The following is a 27,914-nucleotide window of genomic DNA, read 5'->3' on the forward strand; positions in this document are numbered from 1 at the left end:
TCTTTCCATGGTGCAATTGCCAAGTTTGAAATAGTGTCTTGGATGTGGTTTGGGAGATTAAGATAAGTTTTTTTTTTCCTCAGGAACCTTTCATCCAGGCCTGTATGACTTTCTTAAAGAGAAGATGTCCATCTATCCTGGGTGGACTTGCTCCAGAAAAGGATCAGCCCAAAAGTGCTCAGCTTCCTCCAGAAACCTTGGCAACTATGTTGGCCTGTCTGCAAGCTTGTGCTGGGTAAGAATTACATTGCTTATGCTGAAAGAGTAATCCATTTGCAGCTGGCTTTCTGTCACAGCTGGTTTGGAATTTCCTGTGGAGGATGTGGTTAATGAGAGCGTATAAAGTTGCAGGGATAGGTGCAGGAGTACATTTAATTTTGCATTTAAACTTCTGTTGTAGGCTAGATCACAAGAGCTTGAGTATTGTCTTTATTGTCAAACAGGTGAGCTGATCTTGGTGACTGGAGGCTGTCTGGTTAGTCAGATAATCAGTTGTTAATGAGTAGATAGATATAGGACTGTAATTCAGACAGGAATCCAGGCCATGGCTACAGAATGGGACAGCATCTTGGAAAACAGTGGCTTTATAACAGATTTTGTGATTGTGTTAACCAAATGTTTCTGTGTGGTAACTGTTTTGGCGCAAAGGACTCATGCCATCCTGATGTGTAGGAGAAAAGTGGGGAGTGGTGATTGTGTAATCGAGACTGAAACTAGATATGTGTACCTTCTGTTATCTTTGAGACTCGAAGTAGTCAAAGATGGAAAATACTGAACATCTTTTGCAGATCAGATTGTTTAGCTGAAGTCCAAAGAAAAGGGTTTGGATTTGAGAGCTGCTAGAGGCAGGGGTAGAATACAGGGCTGATGGAAACTGCAGTTGGACAAATCAGTCTTTAAATGCTATATACACACATAGTAAATGTGACTGAAAATTGTAAAACATCTGTGGTGTTGTTTCTTAGTGCTGTCAGATCAAGGTGTGTTGAACTGCAGCAATATTTCAGAGGTAATGAGAGGCAGCATAGTGCAATGTGTGAGCCAGAGTGACTGGAAGCTGGAGATAGGGCTTGTTTTGCTGCTACATTTTGGCACCAAATGAGGCTGGCATGTCCAAGTGTGTGTTACATAATCTGGGTTTTATAGTGTGTCCTTTGGCTTAGCCAGTGTGGTCTTGAAAGTGATAAGAAACATCTTTAAAGGTACCCAGGATGATTCATGGCTCTCATGTAGATAGTAGGAAATTAGTACTAGCCTAGAGTTGGTCACAATGAGTATTGGAACTGAAAGAGAAGTTGAGGTACCTGTAAGACTTTAGGAGAAAAGAAAAGACTTCCTGTTTTCTGCTGGAACCTCTGCAGTTGAAGTTCAACGGCTGTTTCTAAAATAAAATGATCTAGCACATGTTTTGGTCAGAAAAGATAGCTCTTAATTTTGAAGTCAAAGTGCATCTTTTGAGACTGTAGTTCTCAAATGAACTTATATTCCTTTTGCATGCTGCAGTGTCTCTGTTTTAGAGGTTTAATAGTTAACTGTAGATTTGAATTGCATCTAATGTCATTGTGTTCTGAATTTTAATGTGTTACCGAGTTTTATTTATTCCATTAATTACAAACGCCACTAGTTCTCTACTGGCACAATTCTCACAGCCTTTGGTTTCTTTTTATAGTTACTTTATTCCCTTTTATACAAGAATGTGACCTACTTGCAGTCATTTTCTATTAGTTATTCTCTTTGAGCTTTAGAAAGAAAAAGCTTGGATTTCTTTAATGAAGCAATTGCTTTGATTAGCTTAGGTTTCAGTCACAAATGGAAGCAGGCATTGTAAAGACTAGCAGGTTAAAATCACAGTAAATATGAAGTACATTTGGGAGGGTAGTTGCACTTCACTAGCTGAAGCCTGCCATCTCCTAAATCTGTTGGTTTAGGAGCCTGCTCTTTAATTAGGCTGTAGTTAGTTCTTGTCTTGTTTTGTGACCTGGGAGACACTTTTTTTTTTTAGCCACCAGGTCCCTGCATGTTCTGAGACTTATTTTTGGTGCAGCTTGTTTATCACTGGTGAACACTGCAGTTGTGGCATCATGTAACAGTGAGTCTTCAAAAAGAAATCAGTGTTCCTTCTATTACTGAGTGTTTTTACAGTGAAGTCAGGCTTGGTTGCAGGCACCACAGGCTGACCAACCATGTAATTTATTAACAAGCTGCTTATGAGAAGTCCTTCCCTTGTGGAGCTGCAGTGAGTTGAGAGGGGCAGCAGTGCCTTCTCCACACAGTCATGTCCTGCATGGGCCAAGGGTGTCAGTGTGGGGCATGGTCATTTCTTCTCAGTCTTTAAGTGAAGTCTTCTCAGTCTCAAGCAGGGAAGGAGCTTCAGTGTACCTGTGCCTCAGGAATGAAAAGGCTTCTTCCCACTTTGTAAGAAAGTGTTTAGGAAAAAAGAGTAAGACAAATGAATGTGTGATTCCAGCAAGCTGGAACTTCCCTTACAGTGACAGTTTTGTTGCTCTAGACTCTGATCCCTGGCTCTCAGCCCTCCAGCTTCGTTTGCCTGAAATGCAGACTGGTTTCTTTTGTGGGTTTTGGGTTTGTTGGTTGGTTGGTTTGGGATTTTGGGAGTTTTTTTAGAAAACCTGCAGTTCTCTGCTATCTAAAAATACTGTGATGTTTGCAACTTGATACAGCAGTGTGTCTCTTGACACGATTAAAAAGTTTGCCAAGATGATGGGACAAAACATTAGTGGTTCTTTCCAAAGCACAAATGGCCTAACCAGTCACCATAAATATCCAGCTCAGGGATTGTAATTCTGTCTTTGTCCTCATTCTGGACTGCCATATTATCTATTTACAGCAAGTTGGAATTTGTTTTGCAAAAGCATGTTGTAGTATTTAAGCATAAAAACTGCAAATTTAACCCCCCGAAAAGGAGGAGGGGAAAAGACTGAGGTTGGTAACCACATGTGAACTGTAGACTCCCTGACCCATTCCATGGCTGAAGTGCTGTATGGTCTTGAAATGCCTCCTGCATCAGAAAAAAACCTGTGGTACATTTCAGCTGGTCATACACACATTTAAATGTTGAGATTTCTGGGACCGTGGCTCAGGTGAGGGCAAATACATACTGTAGGTACTGACTCTACTGTGTACCAAGCTCAGAGCTCTGTCTTCAGGTCTGGTTGCACTTTCTGAAAAAGAAATCTCTTTGGGGTTTTTTGAAGGTAGATTTCTGATTGCATTTTCATACATTCCCTACGAGGCTGTTTGTTTTGAAGTCTTTGAAACAAGGCTCTGGTGAGAGGATGTTAAGAGTGTAAAGGAGCCAGTTTGTGAAACAGTTATTAACATGTCCATTGCTGTGTATAGAAGCCTGGTCACCCATGGTACCTCCCCAGATTGCCATCTCTCATGGGGGGGATTTTCCCCACACTGCATAGTGGATCACTGGTTCTGGAGATCAGCTGAATGCCCTTAACTAATTCTGTGTGTCCCATGACAGGATACCTGCCAAAGCTGATAGCTGATCTTCAGTTCTTCTGCCTTAAGCACCAGCATGGTTCCTTTGTTCTTTTTCCCCTCATCCTAAGAGTTGAGCTCTAAAAGTTTGTGAAAATTTAATTGAAATGAGGAATATTCAGACAATGTTAACAGAGCAACAAAGCTGTATTAGGATAGTTGCACCATTACAGGAAGGAGTCTGCAACTTTATCTGTCTTTACCAAAGAGATATAACTGAAATTCAGGAAAGCATAAATAATTGGCTGTTTTTTCCAAAAGGAAAATGTTAGTGTTCTGTTATTATGTCTGTGGTTAGGTAAGTCAGCAACAGGGCTGGCTTTCCTTCCAGTTTGGGAACCTGGCAGTCAGACATGGAACACTTTGGAAAGAGGTACTGGCTGCTCTGGGTTGTGCAATGACTTTGTGCCTAAGTTTGAGTTTTCTGATGTTTTTTGGTTATATTTTCCTTGAATAGTTAAATTTCTTGTCTCTGTTTGGGTTTAATGCCAGTGTGTGAAGCACGTCTTTCAGTCTGTAGACAGATGAGTTTTAGTGAAGCAGGTGGTGGTATTTACCTCTTCTTTTTTTGTCTGTGAGTACATAGCCCATGTATCTCATCTTTTAGAGAGACCTTGTGTGTAATGAGATTCAGAATGACAGTAACCATAAATGGTGAAGTTTTGGTACAGGAAGAAGCCTTGAGGGGCAGATTTGAACAAGGGATCACAGAGTTACTATCTGTATTTTAATTTCTGAGGCTAAGCTGTTATATAGCCTGTAAAGTGGACAATAGCAGACAAAGGCTCTTCCAGGAACCTGTTGGAGCCATGTAGTACATATCCCAGCCTTCTGTAAGCCCTTACTTGCTGGTGTAACTGTAAAGGAGTATTCGGATCATCAAAAACAAAGTAATAGTCTGTTGGAGATTGTTGTAGAACTACAGTTTAAACTTTTCTATTTAAATATAAGTGTTTCTCTTGGGAAATTATCTAAGGCAAGTTTTTCTAATAACAAAATGTAACTTTTTGCTGGGGTTGTTTTGAAGTTTCTTTTTGTGAAATATGGCCTCAATTTCTCTAGGAAAATCAAATAAGTTAATGACCTTATTTTTGTGAACGTTACGTGGCTCACTGTTGTCCTTCCCCATCCCAGGAGTGTTTCTCAGGAGCTGTCAGAGACCATCCTCACCATGGTAGCAAACTGCAGCAATGTCATGAACAAGGCTCGGCAGCCCCCGCCTGGAGTCATGCCCAAGGGACGCCCGCCCAGCGCCAGCAGCTTGGATGCCATCTCTCCTGTGCAGGTACAACAGTCACATGCTGCATTTGCAGAAGGTGCTGTTGATTTAGTGCTAGTTCTGCTGTACTAGTTGAGCTCTTTCTGCAGGACTAAGTCAAACATCACCTGGCTCACGTAGTTTTGTGCTTGCATGTCTTGATAGCTTGCTTGTAACTAGAGAATGATGTCTGAGGGATGTAGTTCAGAACTGTCTTTCACTTCACTGATGTCTGTAAGAAGTAACTGTGAAGTATTATAGGATGGGAGCACTGAGGAGGGACAGATATTTGGTTTACTTTGAATAACTGAGGCTTTCTTTTAAAGTGCTAAAATTTACTAGGACTTCTGAGAATTAAGCACTGCCTTTGAACCTGATGTGTCTTGTTTGTAGCTTCACGGGCCAAGCCACAGTGCTAGAGCATAAGGACTTGTTATAACTGGGGCTCTTCAGCTCTCAACTGAACTGCTCTTTTAAAAACAAGGTACATTTCAGTTAATCCCTGCCACTCATCATCCCTTCCTCCTCTGGGAGCAACACATTGCAGACAGGTTTTGCTTCTAGCAGTTACATTCAATGGCAGATTTTTAACTGGTGAAAAGTGTTTCACATTAAATAGTGACAATTCAGCATTTAAGAATGACTGAATTGTCGGTAGCTTATATAAACTAAATGCAGACTCTGGTTTCTTGTGAATTGCTGCTTCATTGAAGTTGTTCATCAGATGTACCAATATCTTGGCATCCTGCTACAAATAACTCATATGAACAAACAGCAGCAATTTTTACTCTGTAGTCATGTTGTCTTCTGGGTAGATAATACCATTTTTTGCTGCTCTTAGTCAGTTCTTTAACTTACTGCTTTGGCAGACTGTATTGTGCCTTCACTCCTATTCATAAACCAGGTCTTAATGTTTTTTATTGTAGACTTCATTCAGGTATTTAGCTGTGAAATGTTGGCATAGTAGGGTCCTTCAGACAGTCAAAAATACTCTTTAAGTTTGAAAGAGCTTTCTGAGTCTTGAGGTGGGGTCTGAGGTTGCAAACTGCAGAGCATAAACTACTCTAGTACAAAAATCTGCAAGTAGAAGTAAATGCTACTTATTGTAAGCATTTACTGTTATGTTACACTCAGCTACAGACTGTGGAACAATCAGGATTTCTGTAGAACCTGTGAGAGAATAGGATTTCATGGGATTGCAGAAGAAAAATAAGAGTGCATTCTGTAGACAAACTGATCTTTTGGGTGACTTCAAAATTTACAGTAACTGTGCAGAAGAGCTTTCTCAGAAATGTTTTGATACGTAGCCGTCTTTGTACAAAACATGCCAAAAATCATCTGGATTGTGGTTTATGGATGTCTGTATAATCTTCCTTTCTTCATTCAGATCGACTCGCTTGCAGGAATGGCCTCTCTTAGTTTAGGTGGCTCAGCTGCTCCCCACACCCAGAGCATGCAAGGCTTCCCTCCAAACCTGGGCTCTGCATTCAGTACTCCTCAGTCACCAGCAAAAGCCTTCCCACCTCTTTCCACCCAAAACCAGACAACCGGTTTCAGTGGCATCGGAGGACTTTCCTCACAGCTTCCAGGTACTGCTCTTCGGGTGGAGTGGTTTGTTTTTGACATGGCACAGCTAAGGCACTGTTGTTGCTGTGGTTGGAAATACTGAATGTGACAGCCCACCCCTTAAGGGAGGGTTGGGTGCTTCCTTCCCTTTAAGGGTGGGAAGTCACACTGGACAAACAGCTGTGTCATAGGGAAGGGAGTTACACTCTGATATGAAGTGGAGTCCTCACTCCTGGGTCGTTGCTGAAACAGTACTTCAGAGTGTTGGAGCTGCAATAGGTAAGAGGTTTGAGTTGAGAGGATGAGTGTTTTGACAAATATAGCAGCCTTATTTTAGGTTGGGACAGAGATGGAGGACTGCTTATGTTAAAACTGCTTGATATTAGACAGCAATGAGGCTATAAAGCTCTGAGTTCTTGGAAATGATAAGTGCTATGAGGAGTGGTAAGTGGATACTCTGAGGGTGCAATGAGATGACCAATTGCTTGTTTTCAGTAAGTGGTCTTACTACAGGTTTGCTTTTCAGTAGGTGGTCTTACTACGGGTAGCCTGACTGGCATAGGAACTGGAGCCCTGGGCCTTCCTGCAGTGAACAATGATCCATTCGTGCAAAGGAAGCTGAGCACATCTGGACTGAACCAGCCTACATTCCAGCAGAGTAAGATGAAACCTTGTAAGTGGTAGTGTTGTCTGTGGCTGTGAAGTGTGACTGTGGTCTGCAGTTAATCTGTGTTTCCTTCAGGGGAAGCTTGGAGCTGTAGGTGGTCAGTGTTAGAAGTGTGGCTCTTGCATTATTATATTAGTCTGAAAAAGGTGCTTCTAAACATGTATCCTAATAGCTTGCCAAATGTCTAGGGGTGGGGGGTGTTAAAAAAGAACCCATTAGCATAAAAATATAATGTGCTATGGATTTGCATGAATAGTGTGTTTCTGTCCTTTTTCTGCTGCACTGTGTTTTGAACAAAAGTGTTGTTCTGCTTTTGGCAGAGAATTGTATGTGCATGGTACCAGGGCATCTTGTTCTGTTTGTAACAAGGTTAAACCTGGGTAGGGAGCTGGTTAAACCAGGTGAAGCAGTGAAATAGACTGCAACATTGGATACAAATAAGACAAAAAGCTGGTGGAAAGATAGTTTTTGAAAGGAATAATCGGGTTCATAACACTAAGCCATTATCCTTAACTAATTTATGCCTCTGCAGCATGCTCACAGTGAGATGCTGAAGCAGTCAAATGCACAGGAAGCACAGCCATATGCTAAACCTTCCACACTGCTGTTGCAGAGGAGCTGTATGCAATAGCAGCAGAGTTACCTATCTCTGCAGATGTACAGTGGAGGTGGCTGTAATCACCATTGCTTTATATTCTGAGTCCTCAGCATTCAACAGAAACTTGTTGGAAGCTCACTGGCTGGCCTGAAAGTTTGTGTGCAAGTTCGTGTGCATGTTCGTGTTGTGTAGCATGCTTTATTCTAGACTGTTCTGCATTCAGTTATTTAGCTGTCAGCTGAGGTTAGCTTGGGAGGCACTGGGTTCTAGGAGTAGAGCACTGTGAGGTTAATGCTATCTTAGGATGCAGTTTTTTGAAAAAATATAGCATATTGAAATATAGCATAACAGATTTTTAAATAGCAATTCCTGTCTACTGGGAAGGTTAAATATCCTGCTCTTCAGAAGAGCTAACAGTTCTGTATAGATTGGTGGAAGAGTTGAAAAGGACTAGGTGAAATCCTGACTGTCTGAAGTTGTCCTGAGTATGATACCTGTTCCTTTTTTTTTAACAGCTGACTTATCTCAGGTGTGGCCAGAGGCTAATCAGCACTTTAGCAAAGAAATAGATGATGAGGCAAACAGCTACTTCCAGCGTATTTACAACCATCCACCACACCCAACCATGTCTGTGGATGAGGTGAGTTCCCTTCTGTAGCAGTTACAGCACCTGTCCAGAAACTTGTAATAAAGTGGATCATAATTATTCCTTCATGTATTACTTTTAGTGGGAAATGGTAAAGGGCTCGTGGTGGATGCTGCAGTATTGCTTTTTTGCTTGGTCAAAGTTGTTTGCACAGTGAACTTGCAGTTGTTCATTACATTCAGCTTTGACTTGTCTGGATTGAAGACTTCAGATGTCTAATTAACACTCCTAAAATGCTTCTAAGTGGAAAAGATTCTGTGTGGTGTGGAAGCTTTTTTGTTGAAAATAAGCGCTAAAAAGTGCCTTTAAATAGTCTGTATAAATTATCTTTAATGTATTTGGTTTTAAACTATGTAAAAATGACTACAAGATCTAAGTATATAAAAGTGTCACAAGTTCTACCTTCTGAGCTTTTGATAATTATTTTTGTTAGTCTCTATGAGAGTAATTATTGGTCTGATGTACTTACTCTTTGAAGTACTTCAAATTTACTTTAATATATTTGCACAGTTATAAATTATGGAAGACACAACATTAATTTTAATTTTTCTAATTTGGAAGTAATGGCGTAGGCGGTCACAAAAAAGTTTTGTGTTAAGACAGTTGCTTAAAAGAGAACTAAAGTCTGAAGAGGAAGCTGGTTGTAGTGATGTAGTGTCTGCCTGCTGTCTAAAATGAAGCAGTTACTTTGTGGTTGTGGTAGCACAATGTACCTTAGTAGTTGCAAACCCTGATGAAATGTGAACATGGGAAAGGGCTGAAGTAAAGTAAATCTGTTGGTAACAATTTCCAATTTCTTTGCAGGTCTTGGAAATGCTGCAGAGGTTTAAGGACTCCAACATTAAACGGGAACGAGAAGTGTTTAACTGTATGCTGAGGAACTTGTTTGAGGAATATCGATTCTTCCCCCAGTACCCAGACAAGGAGCTGCACATTACAGCCTGTCTGTTTGGGGGCATCATAGAGAAAGGACTGGTTACTTACATGGCGTTGGGCCTGGCCCTGCGCTATGTTCTTGAAGCCTTACGAAAGCCTTTTGCATCCAAAATGTACTATTTTGGTATAGCTGCACTAGATAGATTTAAAAATAGGTGAGTGTGGGTTTTGGTACACTTCTAATAGTGCCTGTATTGTCTTGTGAACCTTGAACCTGCTCTAATCATGCAGTACAAGATTGCACAGCTCAGCTTTGGGATTTCTTCAGAGATACACTGAGTTGAAACAGAATGTGTGAATGTGCTAGTTAAAGGGTAACCTTTCTAAATTAAAATGTTCAGTGTGTTACCTGTATAAACGTGGGACAAACTGAGATGCTGAAACTACTTAGACTATAAAAATCAGTGGAGTGTTGAGTTAGATGAGGTAACTAACAGCTTGTTAGACATGGGGTGAATGTAATTACTCTTCACAGGTGCTTTCCAGTGAAGTGCCATTTGCACTCTTCACTACTGAAGGACTGACTGAGAGATGAGCTCTAGAACTTTGCTTTTACACAGAAAAGTATGGCTAAATAATCTCAGAAAAAGTTCTTCCCCAAAACTTCTTACGAATTGCAGATAGAGAAGACTCTGGGTGTGAGGTGTGCTCTGGTTTGCTGTTCAAACTGTACTGAACCAGACTACCAGTAACTTACCCAGTAATCTTGTAGCAAACACTGGATATAAATGCAATTGTGTACTAGGTCAGAAGTATAGAGATGTAGGAAAAGATGAGTTGCTGTGAATAAGTCTTGTGCTTTAATGTTAAATTAATTAATTTAAAATAGATTTTGCAACAAAAATTATTTTGTAGGAAATGCTTTGTTTATAACAGCTGCTGTAAAGAGTCCAGAAGTAGTTATTTGGTGCAGAATGGGAATGGCATATATGATAGTTGTTTCTCTCTAATACTGTTTGTGATGTGGGCTTATGCTTGTGACTAATGCATGTTTTGTCTTACAGATTGAAGGACTATCCCCAGTATTGTCAGCACTTGGCTTCTATTAGTCACTTTATACAGTTCCCACATCATTTACAGGAGGTGAGTTTGTCTGTAAGCAGCACTAACTTTCTATGGTGTTAAATTCTTTAGAGCAAATTTCTGTTTTCCTTTGGAAAAGCAGTCTCATCTGTGGTGATTTTAGACCATGTTACATCCACAGAATCAAATGCCTTTTCTTAAAGCTTTTGCTCTGGGCTAGGGTAGACAGGTGAAGGTGCCTTTCCTGCTTTCATAAATCTGTTTGGGTTGTTTATGTTGAAACAGCTACCTGAATATAACTGCATAATCAACCAGTGCATGCATGTCCATGCATGAAGGTTTTAAAGTGCCTCAGTGTGTTCATATTCCAGTCTCTTAAAGATTTGGAGTTTTAGTCTAAAATAGAGGTCATTCAGCTGGCTTTATACAATTTCATACTTAGACCTGATAAAATAATCCAGGAAAAATTTCTTTCCTGAAGGTCTGAGAGCCATGGGAATACCTTGTTGTCCAAAACAGTGTTCATCACATGGTGTCTGCCTTGCATGTGCTTTTATTGGTAGAAATACAGAAAAACTGATCCCAGTAGCAGAACTTAAGAGCATGAGCTAAATAAGGAAAAATGTTTGGCACTGACATTAAGGTAGAGGCTTCACCCGAAGCTGCCAAGTCCAGTAGCAGTCTTGGTTTCACTAACAGCTTTTAGACTGTACCCCTTAAATGACAGTCTGATGTTTCCAGTTTCTGGGGAAATGTATAGCAGTGGGAGAAAAGCTATTTCAGAAGATGTAATATCTAAAAGTTGGCTATTTCTGCACTGTGGTTTTCCTTATTAATAGTGAGCTGCAGACTATTCTATCTAGCTGTCAGAGTCCTTGCAGAAGACTTCTTCCCTGCTTTGTAGCCCACTTCTTGATATTCACACATTGTTCTTGGGCTCTTTTTCCTCTTTTGTTCTGCTGTTCTAGGCTTGAAGGGATAGGGATGGAGTTTTTTAGGTAGTGCTCCTGTAAAATATTAAGCATGTTAGGTCTTGTGATGCTTGACATTAATTTGTTGCAGCCAGAGGCAGAGCTTGAGGCTCCTCTGCAGTAAAAAAGTCCATAGTGACAGGATGTGCTTTATCAGGATATACAGTTGTATTTAGAGATTCCTTTATGGCAAGACTGTCAAATATTTTAATGATTGTTGGCAAACCTTTATAGTGCTCATGCTGAAAATCAGCCTATAGTTCTGTTGCTGCATGTGAAATCTTGTATGTGCTTGTTCACCCTATTTTAGTACATAGAGTATGGACAGCAATCCAGAGATCCTCCTGTGAAGATGCAGGGTTCAATCACCACCCCTGGAAGTATTGCACTTGCCCAGGCTCAGGCCCAGGCCCAGGTTCCAGCAAAAGCTCCTCTTGCTGGCCAAGTCAGCACTATAGTGACCACCTCAACCACCACCACCGTTGCAAAAACCATTACGATCACCCGACCAACTGGAGTCAGCTTCAAGAAAGATGTGCCGGTGAGCTTTGTGTCTTTGTGCCCTTCCCAGAGGGGCAGATGCTGCTCTGGACCGAGTACATACAGACTGAATCTCTTTTAATTTGTGTACTACAGATTTTCAAACTGTGATCCTTATTTTTGATTTAAAACATGTAACCTTTTAAGGTATGGCCAACATTTTTGTAGAGAGAAGGCATTTTTCATCATCAAACTACCCAATTACTTTGGGGTCAAGTTGAAATGTGTTCTAGAGGCTGTAATTACAAGGACAATTACAGAAACATCATTTCTATTAATGACTTGCAACAGGACTCTTAAAATAGTTGGCAGCTTCTATTCTGCTTGGGACTTAAGAACACTCACTGCGCACATCTGACACAGTTCTAACTGCATTAGGTTTTTCACATCTTTGGTAACTCGTGTAAACAACTCTGAAGCTTGTCGGAGTTATTACAGAGTTGGCAGATAGATAGAATTGGCTATTGCACAGAAAGTTTTGGGGCACCTGTCTTTCTGCCTGGGACTGTCTTTGAACAGGTCTCTGTAAAGGAGGCAAAAGCCAAACGCAGCTGAAAGTGTGAACACTCTTGGGGGGCAGTCATTAGTGTAGCTATGAATGTCTTTCACACCTGATTATATCCTGTAGAAACCTGTTATTTTGAGGTGTTTGTTTTCCCATTTAAACTCCAGTCAGGATTCATACTGAAAGCTGCATCGCCTTTTCCCTTAATTGCAATGTACCAGATGCTAAGCCCTGGGGTCCAGACCTGCAGCTGTAGGGACCAGGATCACACTCTGTTGACTTAAGCTGGCAACTCAGAATGAGAACCTGGTCTCAGAATGAATCTCTGGGATTTCTCCTTCCCAAATCAGCACTGAAGTGCTCCTGGAGCCTCCCTGCTGTGTTAAGTGCTGCTCACTATTGTGTTGTGAATTTTCTCCAAGCTATAATTGTACGCAGGCTTAAAGGCCTAAAGGGTGCCATTGCAGTTGCACCTATTTTATGTGCATGTAGAGGCTTTTTCTGCAGCAGCATTCTTCTGCTGAGTATTGATCATAATTTTTAGAATAAAAAAATCACTTGGCTCCTTCAGAGTGCTGCTGAAAATGAATCTGAGACAGTAGATGTCCCCTGACAAAGCGCAATTCTATTTTTGCTTGATAGAACAGAGCAAAAGTTTATTTTGATGTCACCTCTAGGTATTGTTTATGCTTAACTTCTTGTTCTCTTTCCAGCCTTCCATTAATACTACCAACATTGATACGCTGTTAGTAGCAACAGATCAAACAGAGAGGATTGTGGAACCTCCAGAGAATGTCCAGGAAAAAATTGCTTTCATCTTCAATAATCTGTCCCAGTCAAATATGACACAGAAGGCAAGTATGAAAGATTGCTAGTAAAAATAGTTTTTATGCTCTTAATCCTTTTTTTATAAATTCATTTTTAAGTGTGGGCAATGATACTTCTACAAAATTCTAACTTGAAAAACTTCAGGAGGGAGCACACTGTAAAGAAATTATAGTTTTCAGCACTTTGTGCTTAAACATCTTTGGAAATAAAATTTTCCAGGGAGAGGAGAGATGGGTAAAAGATACCTGTTCCTAATCTTAAATAAACATTCGCATCATAAATGGTCTGGATACCATTAAATGTTGCAAGGTTAAGCTCTAGTATTCAGAAATTAGGGGAATTTTCTGAACTAGTTGAGGTGTACAATCCTGCTGCCACTTGTGCTGTTGTCTTGTGAATGGATGGCCTGAACTGGTAAGGTGACAGCATTTATTTCCAGTTGTCTGGTAAAAAGCTGGCAAGTGAAGGAGAGGTGAATTGTTATACCTTGCTGATTTCATGCTTGAGTCCTTACTGGTTGACCAGATCTTTGGATAATGAGACACTGATTTCAAATACTTATTTTTTGATAGAAAAACAACCTTAGCGTTAGAAGCAGTTGACTGACCATAAACTGTATGTTGGTCAGAGCTGACCTCAGAAGGTTTTATCTTCTCATCTGTTCTGTGGTGTGCTTTGTCTTTGGTTTGAGCACAGGTGGAAGAATTGAAGGAAACAGTGAAAGAAGAGTTCATGCCTTGGGTATCACAGTATCTTGTGATGAAGAGAGTCAGTATTGAGCCTAACTTTCACAGCTTGTATTCAAACTTCCTTGACACACTTAAGAATCCAGAGTTTAATAAAATGGTTCTGAATGAAACCTACAGAAATATCAAGGTGAGTAGTGCAAGTTTTCTAAAGGCAACACAGGAGCGTGCTGTTCTCCTGATGCTATTTGATTGTGTGGTGCTTATTCTCAAATACAGAATATCATTCAAAAATACTCTTTCTAGTTTACCATTCAACTTACAGATTATCTTTAGGAATACTAGGATTCTTTTCAGTTAGGAACACATGAAAGACTTAAATTGTGTAACAGGAGGGCAAATTTGCATTTGAATTAATTTATGTAGGTGGACTTCAAATTTGTGTGAGGTTTGCAAATTATAACCCAGGGGAAAATTGCTTATGGTCTAGTTGTTTTCTGTGGAGGAAAGTGCAAAGATAGAAAATGACACTCTGCTCTTTTGGCCCAAGAGGAATGGGGGGGGAAATTGTGTATTTAGAAAATGGGGGTGTAAAAGCCAAAATTTATTGGAGGGCTAAGATAATGTGGATGGGGGGAGGAAGCAATAGCCCAGAAGTGATGACCAGATGAAACAAGTTTGTAAAGAATGCACTATTTTTAAACCTGTTGGTGGGATTTCCTGACCACCGTGGGTTACGCTGTAGTGCAAAAGCATCTCCTGGCTCTTGAGGATACAGCTGACCCTGCTCTGTTCAGCTGATGCTCCTCTGGAGTTAAGGAACAGAACTAACAGCAGAATACTTGTTTTATGATTTATGACATGATGACATGATTTATGCTTCGACATGACAATGAGATGGTCTCCCTGGAAGGTTAAACTGTAGCCTTCAGGTCTGTGATGAGGCATTAAGAGGAAGCACAAGTTACACTCAGCTATGGGAGTAGTTGTAACAGTCTCAACAGAATAAATGGTAAGGTCTGGGAAAACATAATCCTCTTTTTTTGATCCTTTTAAAGAAAGAAATTCTGTAGTCATTACAGTGCAGATCTACGGAGTGCTGCCTTGAAGTGAAAGCTGTTCAAGTATCTTTGTCATGTGTCTGAAGCTCAGAACTTAATGTTCTAAACTTTGCCTTCATTCAGATCAGCTGTTGGATTTGGAGTCTGGTTATCTTCTACTTGCTGCTTGAGATGCTTTTTTTTATTCTTTGTTAGGTGCTATTGACATCAGATAAAGCTGCAGCCAACTTCTCAGACCGTTCCTTGTTAAAGAACCTTGGCCACTGGCTGGGAATGATAACGATGGCTAAAAATAAGCCCATCTTGCACACGGTGAGCTTCTGTCTTTACAGATTGCCTTGGCATGAACTGGTATGCTGTTATGCAGTAGCATAGGCTATTTGGGAAATCTTACCATCTTTCTGGTGCCTCTTTTATGTGCCTAGTTCAAAGTATGACTCCAGAGTTGGTTATTTAACACTTCTAATTTTTTTTTTATATCAGGAAAGTTAGTAGCTAAATTTATTTTGGCAAAAGCTTGTTAATCCATGTAAAAATGTAGGTGTATAAATCTTTGTTCAAAAAGTAACTGCTGCTTAGCAATCTGTAAAATTCAAGGGCTGTCTTGACTCAGCCTTACCTGTATCTGAAAAGAAATAGAATCCAGTGTCAGGAGTTTGGTAAGTGTCTTTGTCAGACAGAGTTATTGCTCAAATGGCAAAATATTGCAGGGAGTAATCAGCTTTTGTCACAAAATGAAAACTGATTGAATTCAGTGGAGAGAAAGAAAAGGGATATAAAAGCATAAAGTCAAGGAGTGCTCCTTGTGTGGAGGGAAAGTACATGGCCATGCATTTTTAATAGATGGTGTTAGCTGAAATGTACTGTGGTATCCCTGAACAGAACTCCATTGAGAAATGGAAGGATGCCATTGACGAGATTCTAGGATATATTTATTCCTAGTTTGTTTTGGTTTTTTTCTCCCACCCACTTTGATCCTGATCAGCTTGTCGGTTCTGGTTGACATAGAACTGATATTTCAAGAAGGACCAGGTCATTGTGTTTCCAGTTTTTCACTTAAGTTCCTAATGTATTTCTAGTTATACTGAATTACTGGAATAATTATTACTAAAATACTAAATTCTACTCTAATCACAACTGTACAAAGGTTTCCATGGCTGTATGCACACATAGCTGCTTGTGTTTCAAACATTTCCAGTCATAAACTATCCAGATGATTCAAGAAGTTTCTGTAATCCTGCTCTCTTCTTTCTCTTGTAGGTCTTCAGGCCTCCAAACCCATGGACAATGGCCATTATGAATGTTTTAGCTGAGCTACATCAGGAACATGATCTAAAAGTAAATTACTGGATTTTTTTCTGTAACTTCTGAGTGTAAGGTTTTATTGACATACTACTCAAGAAGGATGTTATGAAGGACTAAGCAGTCCTCCTCACTGCTTTAGCATAGTGAGATTGCTTGGGAATTGCTTGATTTGGTATAACTTGGATGAAACTCTTCTCCTTGAGGTCAGCATCAAGATAGTTGTCTAATCCTCAGTCATTGTTGGTCTCTGAAAGGGGTGGCATTAGAATGGGGAGTTTGGGAGTCAGGTGGCTCAGTAGATGTTTTGGGTATTTTCCTTGTGACATGACCTAAACTAGAGTTGTTTTGCAGTTGAATCTGAAGTTTGAGATTGAGGTGCTCTGCAAGAATCTTGCACTAGACATCAATGAGCTGAAACCTGGAAGTCTCCTGAAAGATAAGGATCGTCTGAAAAATCTGGATGAGCAGCTGTCTGCTCCAAAGAAGGATGTGAAGCAGCCAGAAGAGCTACCACCCATCACAACAACCAGTAAGTACATCTCATAGAATCCAGAACTGCATTGTTAAAGTTCAAATAAGACCAGTTTTGCTATCAAAAACTAGAATATGAAGCTACATATGCTATTGTAATATTCCTGAGTGCTTGGGAGCACTTGAATAGTTTTGTAAGAAACAGGTTTACAGAGTTTGGAGATGGGAAGGGAATGGAAGCCATCATGAGGACTAAATTCTGTATTATGTTTGTGTAGCTACTCCTTAGACTCCCTCCTATTAACAATACACCAGGTGCTAAAACTGTCATAATAAACAGCTCTCTTAAAATGTACTGAAGCTACTTTGATACTAATTATTAGGCAAATGGAGAATGCAGGTTGCTTGGTACGTTTAGGAGGTTTCATGATCAAACTGCAAATCTTTTATTTTGAGGTTGTTTCCTGGTTTAAATAAGAATTATGTACTTGTTTTATAAGCAGTTGCTTTTCACTGTGGTTTCATAGTGTCTCAGTACAAACCTACTTGTGTTCTCCAGCTGCTTCTACAACTCCAGCTACCAGCACCACTTGTACAGCCACGGTTCCTCCACAGCCCCAGTACAGTTACCATGACATCAACGTCTATTCTTTAGGAGGCTTGGCTCCACACATTACCTTAAATCCAACGGTAAGTTTTAGAGCTGATTTAGTTTGCTATCCTACAGCCAGGGTTGATGCAGATCTCAGCTGGTGGGAGCTATCAGTATAAAAGGAGCCTCTGTGCTCCTTTTGTCCAGTTAGCAGCTCACCTCTTAAGTCAACCTTTGCATTGTTACTCAGTTGCAACTTGGTTAGAAAAATAATAATTTGTTCCAGTTTCAGATTTATCAAATACTGTAATAGCTGCATGGGGAACATGGAAGTACTGCACATGCTATGACAGTGCACTTATGAGTCATTGAGAAGATGTGGATGTTTGGGTAGGTGGGATTCCAGTGTACTTCATTCTCTCCCCTCTCCTCATGCACTGCAGATTCCACTGTTCCAAGCACACCCGCAGCTGAAGCAGTGTGTGCGGCAGGCCATCGAGCGGGCGGTGCAGGACCTCGTCCATCCTGTGGTGGACAGGTCCATCAAGATTGCCATGACCACCTGTGAGCAGATAGTCAGGAAGGACTTTGCCCTGGATTCCGAGGAGTCCCGGATGCGTGTGGCCGCTCACCACATGATGAGGAACCTGACCGCTGGCATGGCCATGATTACCTGCAGGGAGCCTTTGCTGATGAGCATAGCTACCAACTTGAAAAATAGCTTTGCTACTGCACTGAGGGTAAGAGCCCCATCATTTGGAGTTTATATCCAACTTAGGGGACTGTAGGCATCCAGCATTAGTAAATCAGTTCTCTACAATGGAGACTTGTTAATTCATTGTGTGGCTTAACTAGCATGGGGATGAATTTACTGGGTATAATTTTGTGACTCTTGTGGAATTACAGTGGAAAAAGGTGTTGTGATTCCAGGTCAAGCACCCTTAAACTGAGATGATAGATCTTACTAAATGGCACAAAAACTTTCTGACTATCTTTTTATTTTGCCCAGTATTCTCTCCAGTTTAATCACCTCATGGAAGCCTTGGAGGCTTGAACTTTCTGCAGGGTTTGAGGCAGAAAAGCTAAAGTGTGGAGGACCGAATTGATTTTGGTGATATCTTGGATTGTTTCATCATGCATGCTCCAGGCAGATTTTATTTACTTGTGCTGTTAGCAGATAGGTAGTTTAGACTCTTCTGCACAGCTTGTGAGTTCTTTGGGTTTTTTAGAGGCTGTTATCAGGTCTCTTAATGAAGCAAGTTTGAACTAAACAGTGTGGACCAGCCTGTGAACTGCTGACCACAACAGCAGCTGCTACAGAATTCTTGCCATCAGTATCAGCAACAGGCACAAGAGCATAAGGATCTTGGAAAGATCAAGACACAGCTGTACTTTCAGCAATTAGAAATTAATCAGTTTTATTTTATCCCTGAAGATGTATGACATTGGTGCAAATCGAGTTTTGATCCAAGGAAGTTTTAAAGGGATAATTTTAGAAAACATTTTGTTGCAGAAAAGGCTCTGTATGAGGCATCTCAGAATTGTTTTCTGGCTTATTGTTATGAAATGGTTTAACAGAAATGGTGTAATTTTCAGGAATTAATAGAAGAGCTGTTTGCAGACAATGAAGTCCAAGTAGATGGGACAGGCTGCCTTTATAGATGTATTCCATTTCTAGTGGAAGTTGCTGCTTTGCACCCTGGAGAATAAGTGCATCTCTTCAGGGTTCTCATAAAGCAGACTCTGGGAAGGAAGGAAGAAAATCTGATTCCTTATCAGAAAAGGAACCCACTGAAGAAGGCTTAGGACTGCTCTTTTGCACTGTTAGTGGTGCACCTTTATATCTTCCAATTGCAGCCTAGGAAGTAGAAAAACTTCTACTGTGATGCAAAGCCTTCCCTGCATTAGCATCACTCTGTGTGTGTCTGTCTAAAGCAGGCCTTTATTTCTGTGCCCTGGAGATGGGTAGGTGGAGAAGATGGAGGACTCCTGCTGTTTTGTTCCTTGTTGAAAGTCTTTACTGTCGTCTTGCCTACATGTTTTATTCAAAGCTATGCAAAATTAAATTTAATATTGTATATTCTATGGGAAGGGAGTGTGATCCTAAGAGCATTCCTTTTTATTGCTGGTGTTCTGTGTAAGCAGTGGTGCAGATTTTAAGGCTAGTTATATACAGGGAAATTTTACATTTTTCACTGATTATTGTGATTTTCAATAGGCAGCCTCCCCACAGCAGAGGGACATGATGGAGCAGGCAGCTGCCCAGTTAGCACAGGATAACTGTGAGCTTGCCTGCTGCTTTATCCAGAAGACAGCTGTGGAAAAGGCAGGTCCTGAGATGGACAAGAGGCTCGCAACTGTAAGTATGGGACTGTTGAAGAAGTATCCTGTGTGCTCATACACATCCAGAGGGCTGTGTAAAATGCAGTGTGGTGTTTGTGTTTTTGGCAGGAATTTGAGCTCAGGAAGCATGCTAGGCAAGAGGGGCGGCGCTACTGCGATCCTGTTGTGTTAACGTACCAGGCTGAGCGGATGCCAGAGCAGATCCGGTTAAAGGTGAGTTCTCTTCTGATGCTGCTCTTCTTTCCCTCCTGATAAGGAAAAGTGGATGGCACAGCATCGGCTGAGTAATCATATATTGTTAGTCTTGCCTAACAGTGCAGCTGCTGTTATTTTGATTATTGTGGAAACACATAAATACATTATTCCAAATTGAGTGTTTATATAATTTTCTCAATTCCTTGAGTCTCTATTTCTGTGCATTTCCTCTCACTGTTTTGTTGTCTTTATATTTTATTTTCTTTTGTCCCCTTTCTATGTTCTTCCTTTTAAAGGACATACCATGTGCTTTCAGCTGAGCATTTCTCAGTATTCAGTTATTTCTGTTTCTGGGAATGTGAGTCTCATTTTTAGAGCAAAATCCACCTCTTAGGAGGTGTGGAAGGAGAGATAGGACCTCCATGCAGAGCAGTTGAATCCTACTTCATGTCTAGGCCACTTTGTTTAGGAGTAGCTACCTGCTACACAAGCTGCCCTCAGTTTTTATTGCCTCAGTCTTACAAATGAGTTAATTGCCTGTTCCTTTTGTTGCAAAGGTTGGAGGTGTGGACCCAAAACAGCTGGCTGTTTATGAAGAATTTGCACGCAATGTCCCTGGCTTCTTGCCCACCAATGACTTAACTCAGCCTACAGGATTCTTGGCTCAGCCTATGAAGGTAGAGGTTTCTGAATTAATCAGCTTGAGAGTACTATAGCTGTTTTGGAGACTGTTGCAGAACTTGTGTTTTTGTTAGAAGGACTCATAAGAGTCAAGCGTTTGTATTGTTTGGGGATGGTGCTTGAAAAAATGCATTTGTTCTAAAGACAAAGTAATGGTTCCATCCAGTCTTGGGGATCTGTGATCCAGATTGGGACAAATTCTGCAGTTCGGGATTACTACATGTAGTTTTAATTGCGCTGAAACATTTTATTCACATCTCAGGTTACTTTTGAAGGTCATGGATGGCAAGTCTGAAATTTATGATAATTAACATGTTTTTGTATGCATACGTAAAGCCTTACTGACAGAGCAAGAGGGAATGGCTTCCAACTGAAAGAGGACAGGTTTAGATTAGATGTTAGGAGGAACTTCTTCCCTGTGAGGGTGGTGAGGCACTGGAAGAAGTTGTCTGAAGAAGCTGTAGATGGCCCATCCCTGAAGTGTTCAAAGCCAGGTTGGGTGCAGCTTTGAGCAACCTGCTCCAATGGAAGATGTCCCTGCCCAGAGCCAGTCAGTCAGTATTTGAGTGTCAAAAATGCAATCCTTGCAAAAATCACTGATTCTCACTTTCTCTTAAGCAGCAAGCTTGGGCTACAGATGATGTAGCACAGATTTATGACAAATGTATGACAGAACTGGAGCAGCACCTGCAATCCATTCCACACACCCTGGCCATGAATCCTCAAGTCCAAGCACTGCGCAGCCTCTTGGAGGCAGTGGTGGTGGCTCGGAACTCCCGGGATGCGATTGCTGCACTTGGACTACTGCAGAAGGTGAATGTTGGCTACTCATCTCTGTAACAGCTTGCTTAGCATTTATTACTCACCTAGTTCATGGATTGTCTTGCTGGTGACCTTGTTTCTTCCTGCATCCTGTGGAACTTGCTGGGTGAACAGTACTGAACTGCTGTGTTTGGAAATCTGATAAATAAGATTTGGGAGGGAGCTGTTGTGTTCACATAGGGTATTGTACACATAGTGTTGAGACTGCAGTGGAAGAAGCAGGTGTACAGAATCCTGGGACTTAGTTTTGTTCAGATTTGGCAAGTAGAGAGCTGTTGCAGTCCAGAGTGGTCTTATTTCAGGATGATGTGGAAGCTAAAAAGGGGTTTGAACTGCACTTGTAGGTAGATAGTATTGAGCCTAGTACTAGATTTCTAGTGGCACACTTGGGGTTTATTTTGCAGTGACTGATATATGACTGTGCATGGTGGGTTGACCCTGGCCAGCTGCCCAACATCCATCCAGCTGCTTCCTCTTTCTGCTTTTCTGCAGGATACAGAGAAAACACAGGGAAGACTAGATGATATTTGTTCAGATTATGACAGTTTAATAGGGAAAGTAAAGGCCATTTGCACAAATGAAACTAAAATCTCTACTTCCCATCAGCAGGGAGATGTCCAGCTACTCCCCTCAAAGCAGGGCTTCAGCACATGTGACATTTGCCTGGAAAGGCAAACATCAGAACCATGAATGCTGTTTTTCATCCTCCTTTCCCTGAGCTTTTATTGCTGAACATGATGTCATATGGTATAGAACATCTCTTTATTCAATTTGGGTCAGCTGTCCTGGCTGTGTTGCTTCCCAGCCTCTTGTCCATCCCCAGCCTACCCAGTGGTGGAGGGAGCAGAGGGGGAAAGAAAAAGCCTTGATCCTGTGCTAGTGCTGCTCAGTAACTGGCAGAACTGTGCTGTGTTTTCAACACTGGTTCAGCACAAATCCAAAGCACAGCACCATATGGGCTGCTATAAAGCAAATTAACTCCATCCCAGCCAGAATTTGTAGGCTGCACCAGTGGGAAGTGTTGCAGTGAGCTCTGTGATCTGAGCTGGCATCAGTGCCTGTGTAGTAGTGTAGAACAAGTGACAGACATAGAGAAAAATCCACTTGAGAATAGTGTAAGGATACTGAGCTGTCTGCATGAGGATCCAAGAACAGTGCCAAATCAGAGGTAGCTGAGAGCTGGAGGGAGACTCTTCCTTCTTGTCTGCTAGTGTTTTTACCTATTAAAGGATCCAGTCCTGACTAGAACTTGACCAAATAAATTGTGTTGCCCATGTAAAACTCATTCTCCATTTGTTGTAGACTAACACAGATGCATCTCTGAGTGTTGCAGCTCTTTCTCTAAGGAAGCTGCTCACTTACCTCTGGCAGGTTCTGTAAATATTTTCTCAGGTAGTTTTCCATGAGCTGTATGCAGAATTGCTTGAGGAGGCATTGACTTAGGGAGACTGCAGCACAGAGGAACAGGGTCTGTCATGGTATTTGGTGTGCATACAAAGCTAGTGGGGCATAGAGAGACCTGTAGGTTTGTTTCTGATAGCATAGCTGTGTACAGTGCATGTATAGATGCCACAGTAGCTGCTAAAATCTCACACATTCTTTTCAAGAGGTCAGCACAATTAAATTGATTTTTTTTTCATGTCTTCTGGTGATAGCTCTTGCTGATGTAATGTGCAGAAGATTTGGAAGAGGACTGGTTTTTCCCTCTGCTAACAGGTTGCATCTATTCTAGGCTGTAGAGGGCTTGCTGGATGCCACCAGTGGGGCTGACGCTGACCTCCTGCTTCGCTACCGTGAGTGTCACCTGCTGGTGCTGAAGGCTCTGCAGGATGGCCGTGCCTATGGATCTCCATGGTGTAACAAACAAATCACTAGGTCAGTTACAAGGCAGCAAGAACATTAATGTAGCTTTGACCATCTTTGGGGAATTCCTGTATTACTCTGGATTTTCTGCCTGTTAATATTTTGCTTTGCTGCAATTTAGACAGACAAAAAGTAACCAGCTTTTTTTGTCAAAATTAACTAGATCTTCTGATAATGCTGGTTCATCCCAAAACATGATAGGAATCCTGAATGGAATTAAGCTTTAGAGCATGGTGTGGGCTTTTTTTTTCCCCTGATTTTGCAGAGAGTATCTCTGTGCTGTCACAAACAATGTGACATGGCATATGCCTGCAGCAGAAGCTTCAGCTAGGCAGATCTGCCAATTCATCCTTGGAAGAGAGACTTCTTATGCTGAATAAACTGAAGCTCTTGAAGGGCTCTTGTGACCAGTTGTGCAGGGCAATAGATGCTTGAGTTTGACTGTTCTGAACTTCAGCATTACCTTAGAGAATGCTCTAGAAGAGGCTTCTTTTGAAGCTGGGCAATGAATGACAGTGAATGTCACAGTTTCTGAAGTACTAGATTTTAGTTGTTTCACTTAAACTGTGTTGTTCAAGTATACTTTTTGTAAGAAGTCCAATTCTTCAGGTGCCTGATTGAATGCAGAGACGAGTACAAATACAACGTGGAGGCTGTGGAGCTGCTAATCCGCAATCACCTTGTTAACATGCAGCAGTATGACCTTCACTTGGCTCAGGTAAAGAGAATATGCTCTTTTAAAGGAGGAGGGATGCACTCACTCCACTGTAAGATCTGTGGTTGAACTCTGTCTTTTTCATGTTGACAGTCCATGGAGAATGGCTTGAACTACATGGCTGTGGCATTTGCCATGCAGTTGGTAAAGATCTTGTTGGTGGATGAGAGGAGTGTTGCCCATGTAACAGAAGCAGATCTGTTTCACACCATTGAGACACTCATGAGAATTAATGCTCATTCCAGAGGAAACGCCCCGGAAGGGTGAGGCTATAGTATTGTGCAATGTGTTACTTTTTTTGTGCTCATTTATGATTTGCATATTATATAGGCAATGTCTCGTATCATTCAGTTATACAGCTTTTAACTTTCCCTAAGGCTGCAGTCCTTTCTTACTTTCAACTGTCACTCTAGTGTAAATGGGCTCATCTTAATCAAAATAGAGGCAACTGCAGCAGCGTGTGAAGCTGAATGCTTAAGCAAGAAAATCTCTCCATGCACTATAGTCCAAAATTCTGTGCAACTGTGAGAAATTTGTTTGAGTTCCTGCTTTATCTCAAATTTATGCAATATTAATGCCTGTTTAAATCTTACATATTTAGGTGTCAGTATGTTAATTTCTTAATTGCAAACAATCCAGTTGGACAATCCTTTCTGTTTAGAGTTTACGGAGCAATCCTCCACCAGTCTCACATGGCTGATGTATCCACCAGCAAACTGCCCAAACCATTTGGGTAGCAAATGTTGCCACAACACCTGGAACTACCTGTGGGACTTGCAGGCCTCCTATTTGTAAGGTGGAAGCAGTTCTTGCTGGGTTTGAAAATGACACGTATTAGAGCTTGGAGAACTTTGAATAGCTGCAACCAGCAGCTGGCTGATGGCAGTGGCTGCCATTACCAGCACAGCTGCTAATAGGATGTCACAAAACCAAAGTTCTTTCATCTGCAGTTGGCATGGATAGACTGTCTTCACTGTACAGCTTGGCTTTCACTGCAGCCAAATCCAGTCAGGACATTCAGTACTGGCATCTCCCTGTCTGGGAGCATTTTAGGGCTCCTGAAGTCTGCAGAAGACAAGCTGCTTCTAGTCCCTGTGGTGTTTTGTTGCAGCACTCCACTGTACAAATTGGAGTGGAACTTCAAAGCTTATGTGATTTCAGTGTTCCTTCTTTCATCATAAGTGTATCTGCTTTCATGACTTAATTCTGCTATTCCAGTGAGGACTGTAAGATAGAAAGTTTTAGTATAAGAAATAATTTGCTTTCTTTCAACTCTCTTTGAGCTTCCAGTTCCTGCACCTTGTGGGGGAGGAGGAATTCTAACCCAACTCTTGCTCTGGTCTGTTGCATTAGATTACCCCAGCTGATGGAAGTGGTCCGATCAAACTATGAAGCAATGATTGACCGTGCTCATGGAGGTCCTAATTTCATGATGCATTCAGGAATTTCCCAAGCTTCTGAGTATGATGACCCACCAGGCCTGAGGGAGAAGGCAGAATACCTGCTGAGGGAGTGGGTGAACCTCTACCATTCAGCTGCAGCAGGCCGTGACAGTACCAAAGCATTCTCTGCGTTTGTTGGACAGGTAGAGCTTTTGGAAAGAAAGGTGCTTTTTATTCAACATAAGTAGGGTGTGATGCCCTCCATTTTAAAGTGGTGTTTTAACCTGTTAGGCATCCTTTTGAAACTTTCAGGTGTATGGCAATTTACTGTCAAAGTTCTGTCTGGTTTTGATGAAGTCTTGTCCTCCACCAAATCATGTTCTTCAGAAACTGTAGCTACAGGCTGTCACTTCAGACCTTGAGTTCTGAGATAAGTTTGGTGGAAAAAGAACTTGAGCTGAAATAGCTCTTGGAAATAGTTCTGTCGTGCTCTGTAATGAGCCTTGACTGGTGTTGTTCTTTATGAGTAACAGCAAAAGCTCTGACAGCCAACAGGAGGATTTCACCAGTGGAGATTCAGGTGAATTGTTTCAGGTCATGTGGGCAAGGGAATTCTTTTTCAAAATGAAATCATTAATAAGGAAAATCTTGAGACTTCATTAGCTGAAGTGGTGCTTAAATTTAAGCAATGTCTAACGTCACGTTGGACATGGTCCTTTTAACCATTGTTAAAGGACTCTGAAGCGCCTTAACAGGTGTGGTGAACATCACATACCATCTGCCTTCTAGGTGTGATTGAGGAGGGAGATCCCCTGAGTAGCCCAACATGTGTGGTAACAAACTCCTGTATTTGCAGGCAGCTCCCTACAGCTGTGTTCTTTGCATGCAGCTCCGTGACTGCAGCTGCAAGAAAGCCCCTGACATGGCCTTTTTGCATTGTGTTCTTTTTAAGTTTGTGACACTGCCACAGATGTGCTGAAGACTTTGCAGCCACTCATGAAGAGAAGCTCAGGCTTTAGAGTATGCATGAAGATTGTGACTGATGCAGTGGTTTTTTTAATTTGATTTTAGTGTCCTTTTGTACTAGTTATAGACAGCTTTCAGTTGGTCTGACTTCTACAGCATGAAACTTTTTGAATGTTTTTAATAGATATTGTGCTAAGCATTCATCTTAAAGAGATATTTTACTATTTCTGTGATCTCACTTCTTTTACTTTAAATCATGCTTCTAAAGCACACTTCAGTATAGAGTACTCGCAATACTTAGTACACTTTTGTCCCACGTCACTCTTTATCATGCTTGTTTGATTACCTTTTGTACATATTTGATCAGTTTTGAAAAAGCAATTGAAATATATTGAAGTGCAGCGTTTACTTACAATTGTTTCCTTACAGGCTTTAGTAATAAATTTTAAAGAATATTTTGCAATAACTACATTAAATAAGGTTCTGTTACTGAACTCAAATGACTGCCAAAGTGTTGCTTCCTTCCCACAAGTCTGTAGGACAAGAAGAAGTACAGAACTTTTAAGGCAGATACCTAAATTCTTTGGACTTTTTAGAAAAAAAGTTTCTCCAGAAATACTAAAAGTTCTCCACATTGTTTCCAAATTACCTGTTCTGCTGTTTTTATAGCTTTCTGTCCAGTAGGAGTTTAAAGATAAGCTGCTTTATTCAAAACCCCCAAGTTTTCTGCAGTGTACTTTGTTCCATTTTGATGGTTCTAATACTGTGGCTAACAAATAAAATGAGGTCTCTGGGGTTTTTTATATGTATATTATTAAAACAACTCCCCCATGCAAAGCAAAAAAGCCCACCCAGTCTTTCTCTGTGTGTAATGTTCATGTAAGGAAAATTTGCTTTCCAAATGCAGTTTGCTTCTACAGAATGGGGCTGCCAAGTAGTGGTGATTCCTGAACTAGGAGCTGGAGTCTGCCCTGCCCAGAGCTTGTGCTCCTCCTGTTCTTCATGCAAGGCTGAGTGCTAGTGGCAGCACTGATGCTGAAACAGGGTTCTCAGCTATGCTGATGGTTGGAAAGATTTGGGATTCAAAAGATTGTATTTGAGAATAAATATGTTTGCTAAAATTGTGTTGCCACCCTCAAATTGCTGTGCAAACAATAATCTCTCAGGAGAGCATGACAAAAATTAACTGTTGTGGCAGGCAGGGGGGGTGCTTTGTGAAGAGTGTGTTGTTGGAAATAAATTGTAAAATGAACTGTCTGTGGTTATGGTGCTGACGTCTTTTCCTGTTCTTTCCTGGTCAGATGCACCAGCAGGGGATCCTGAAAACAGATGACCTGATCACTCGTTTTTTCCGTCTCTGCACCGAAATGTGTGTTGAGATCAGCTATCGAGCCCTGGCCGAGCAGCAGCACAACCCTGCAGCCAACCCCACCATGATTCGAGCCAAGTGCTACCACAACCTGGATGCCTTTGTGCGACTCATTGCACTGCTGGTGAAGCACTCTGGGGAGGCAACCAACACAGTCACAAAGATCAACCTCCTGAATAAGGTTGGGAATCCTTCCTGTCCTTGTTGCATTTAAAGTGTGTTGTCAGCTGTACCTTTGATAAACCCGAGGTGCAGACCTTAATGTGGGCAGCTGCTGAAGTGTCTGATGAGAACTTAGATGGGTTGGTTACTGATAAACTTTTGAGTGAACCACCAAGATGCCAAGTGGCTTTCTTGTTCACAAAGATTTCATCTCAAACCAATCTGAAATTAATCTTTGTGCCTTGAAAAGAAA

General features: G+C 41.2%; 1 protein-coding gene and 2 non-coding genes across 3 annotated transcripts in view; all 3 read left to right on the top strand.

Annotated features, from left to right (window-relative positions):
* Positions 1-27,914, top strand: part of CNOT1 (CCR4-NOT transcription complex subunit 1) — a 50,125-nt gene that overhangs the window by 15,339 nt on the left and 6,872 nt on the right. Inside the window, exons 15-39 of the mRNA XM_005422825.3 lie at positions 84-235; positions 4,645-4,795; positions 6,156-6,357; positions 6,861-7,007; positions 8,115-8,239; positions 9,050-9,336; positions 10,186-10,264; positions 11,486-11,716; positions 12,934-13,074; positions 13,745-13,924; positions 14,991-15,107; positions 15,425-15,454; positions 16,056-16,133; positions 16,452-16,629; positions 17,131-17,261; positions 17,607-17,903; positions 19,382-19,522; positions 19,615-19,719; positions 20,259-20,378; positions 21,004-21,195; positions 22,937-23,079; positions 23,677-23,785; positions 23,876-24,045; positions 25,136-25,367; positions 27,432-27,680. Of these exons, the coding sequence (XP_005422882.1) occupies positions 84-235; positions 4,645-4,795; positions 6,156-6,357; positions 6,861-7,007; positions 8,115-8,239; positions 9,050-9,336; positions 10,186-10,264; positions 11,486-11,716; positions 12,934-13,074; positions 13,745-13,924; positions 14,991-15,107; positions 15,425-15,454; positions 16,056-16,133; positions 16,452-16,629; positions 17,131-17,261; positions 17,607-17,903; positions 19,382-19,522; positions 19,615-19,719; positions 20,259-20,378; positions 21,004-21,195; positions 22,937-23,079; positions 23,677-23,785; positions 23,876-24,045; positions 25,136-25,367; positions 27,432-27,680 (3,987 nt within the window). The remainder of the gene's footprint in view (positions 1-83; positions 236-4,644; positions 4,796-6,155; positions 6,358-6,860; positions 7,008-8,114; positions 8,240-9,049; positions 9,337-10,185; positions 10,265-11,485; positions 11,717-12,933; positions 13,075-13,744; positions 13,925-14,990; positions 15,108-15,424; positions 15,455-16,055; positions 16,134-16,451; positions 16,630-17,130; positions 17,262-17,606; positions 17,904-19,381; positions 19,523-19,614; positions 19,720-20,258; positions 20,379-21,003; positions 21,196-22,936; positions 23,080-23,676; positions 23,786-23,875; positions 24,046-25,135; positions 25,368-27,431; positions 27,681-27,914) is intronic.
* Positions 5,125-5,260, top strand: LOC115948048. Its single transcript, XR_004081912.1, has one exon. It is a non-coding gene; the product is annotated as a small nucleolar RNA SNORA50 (small nucleolar RNA).
* On the top strand, positions 14,423-14,561 carry LOC115948047. Its single transcript, XR_004081911.1, has one exon. It is a non-coding gene; the product is annotated as a small nucleolar RNA SNORA46 (small nucleolar RNA).

This window comes from Geospiza fortis, unplaced genomic scaffold (assembly GCF_000277835.1).
Source record: "Geospiza fortis unplaced genomic scaffold, GeoFor_1.0 scaffold97, whole genome shotgun sequence".
In the NCBI taxonomy this organism is placed as follows: Eukaryota; Metazoa; Chordata; class Aves; order Passeriformes; family Thraupidae; genus Geospiza; species Geospiza fortis.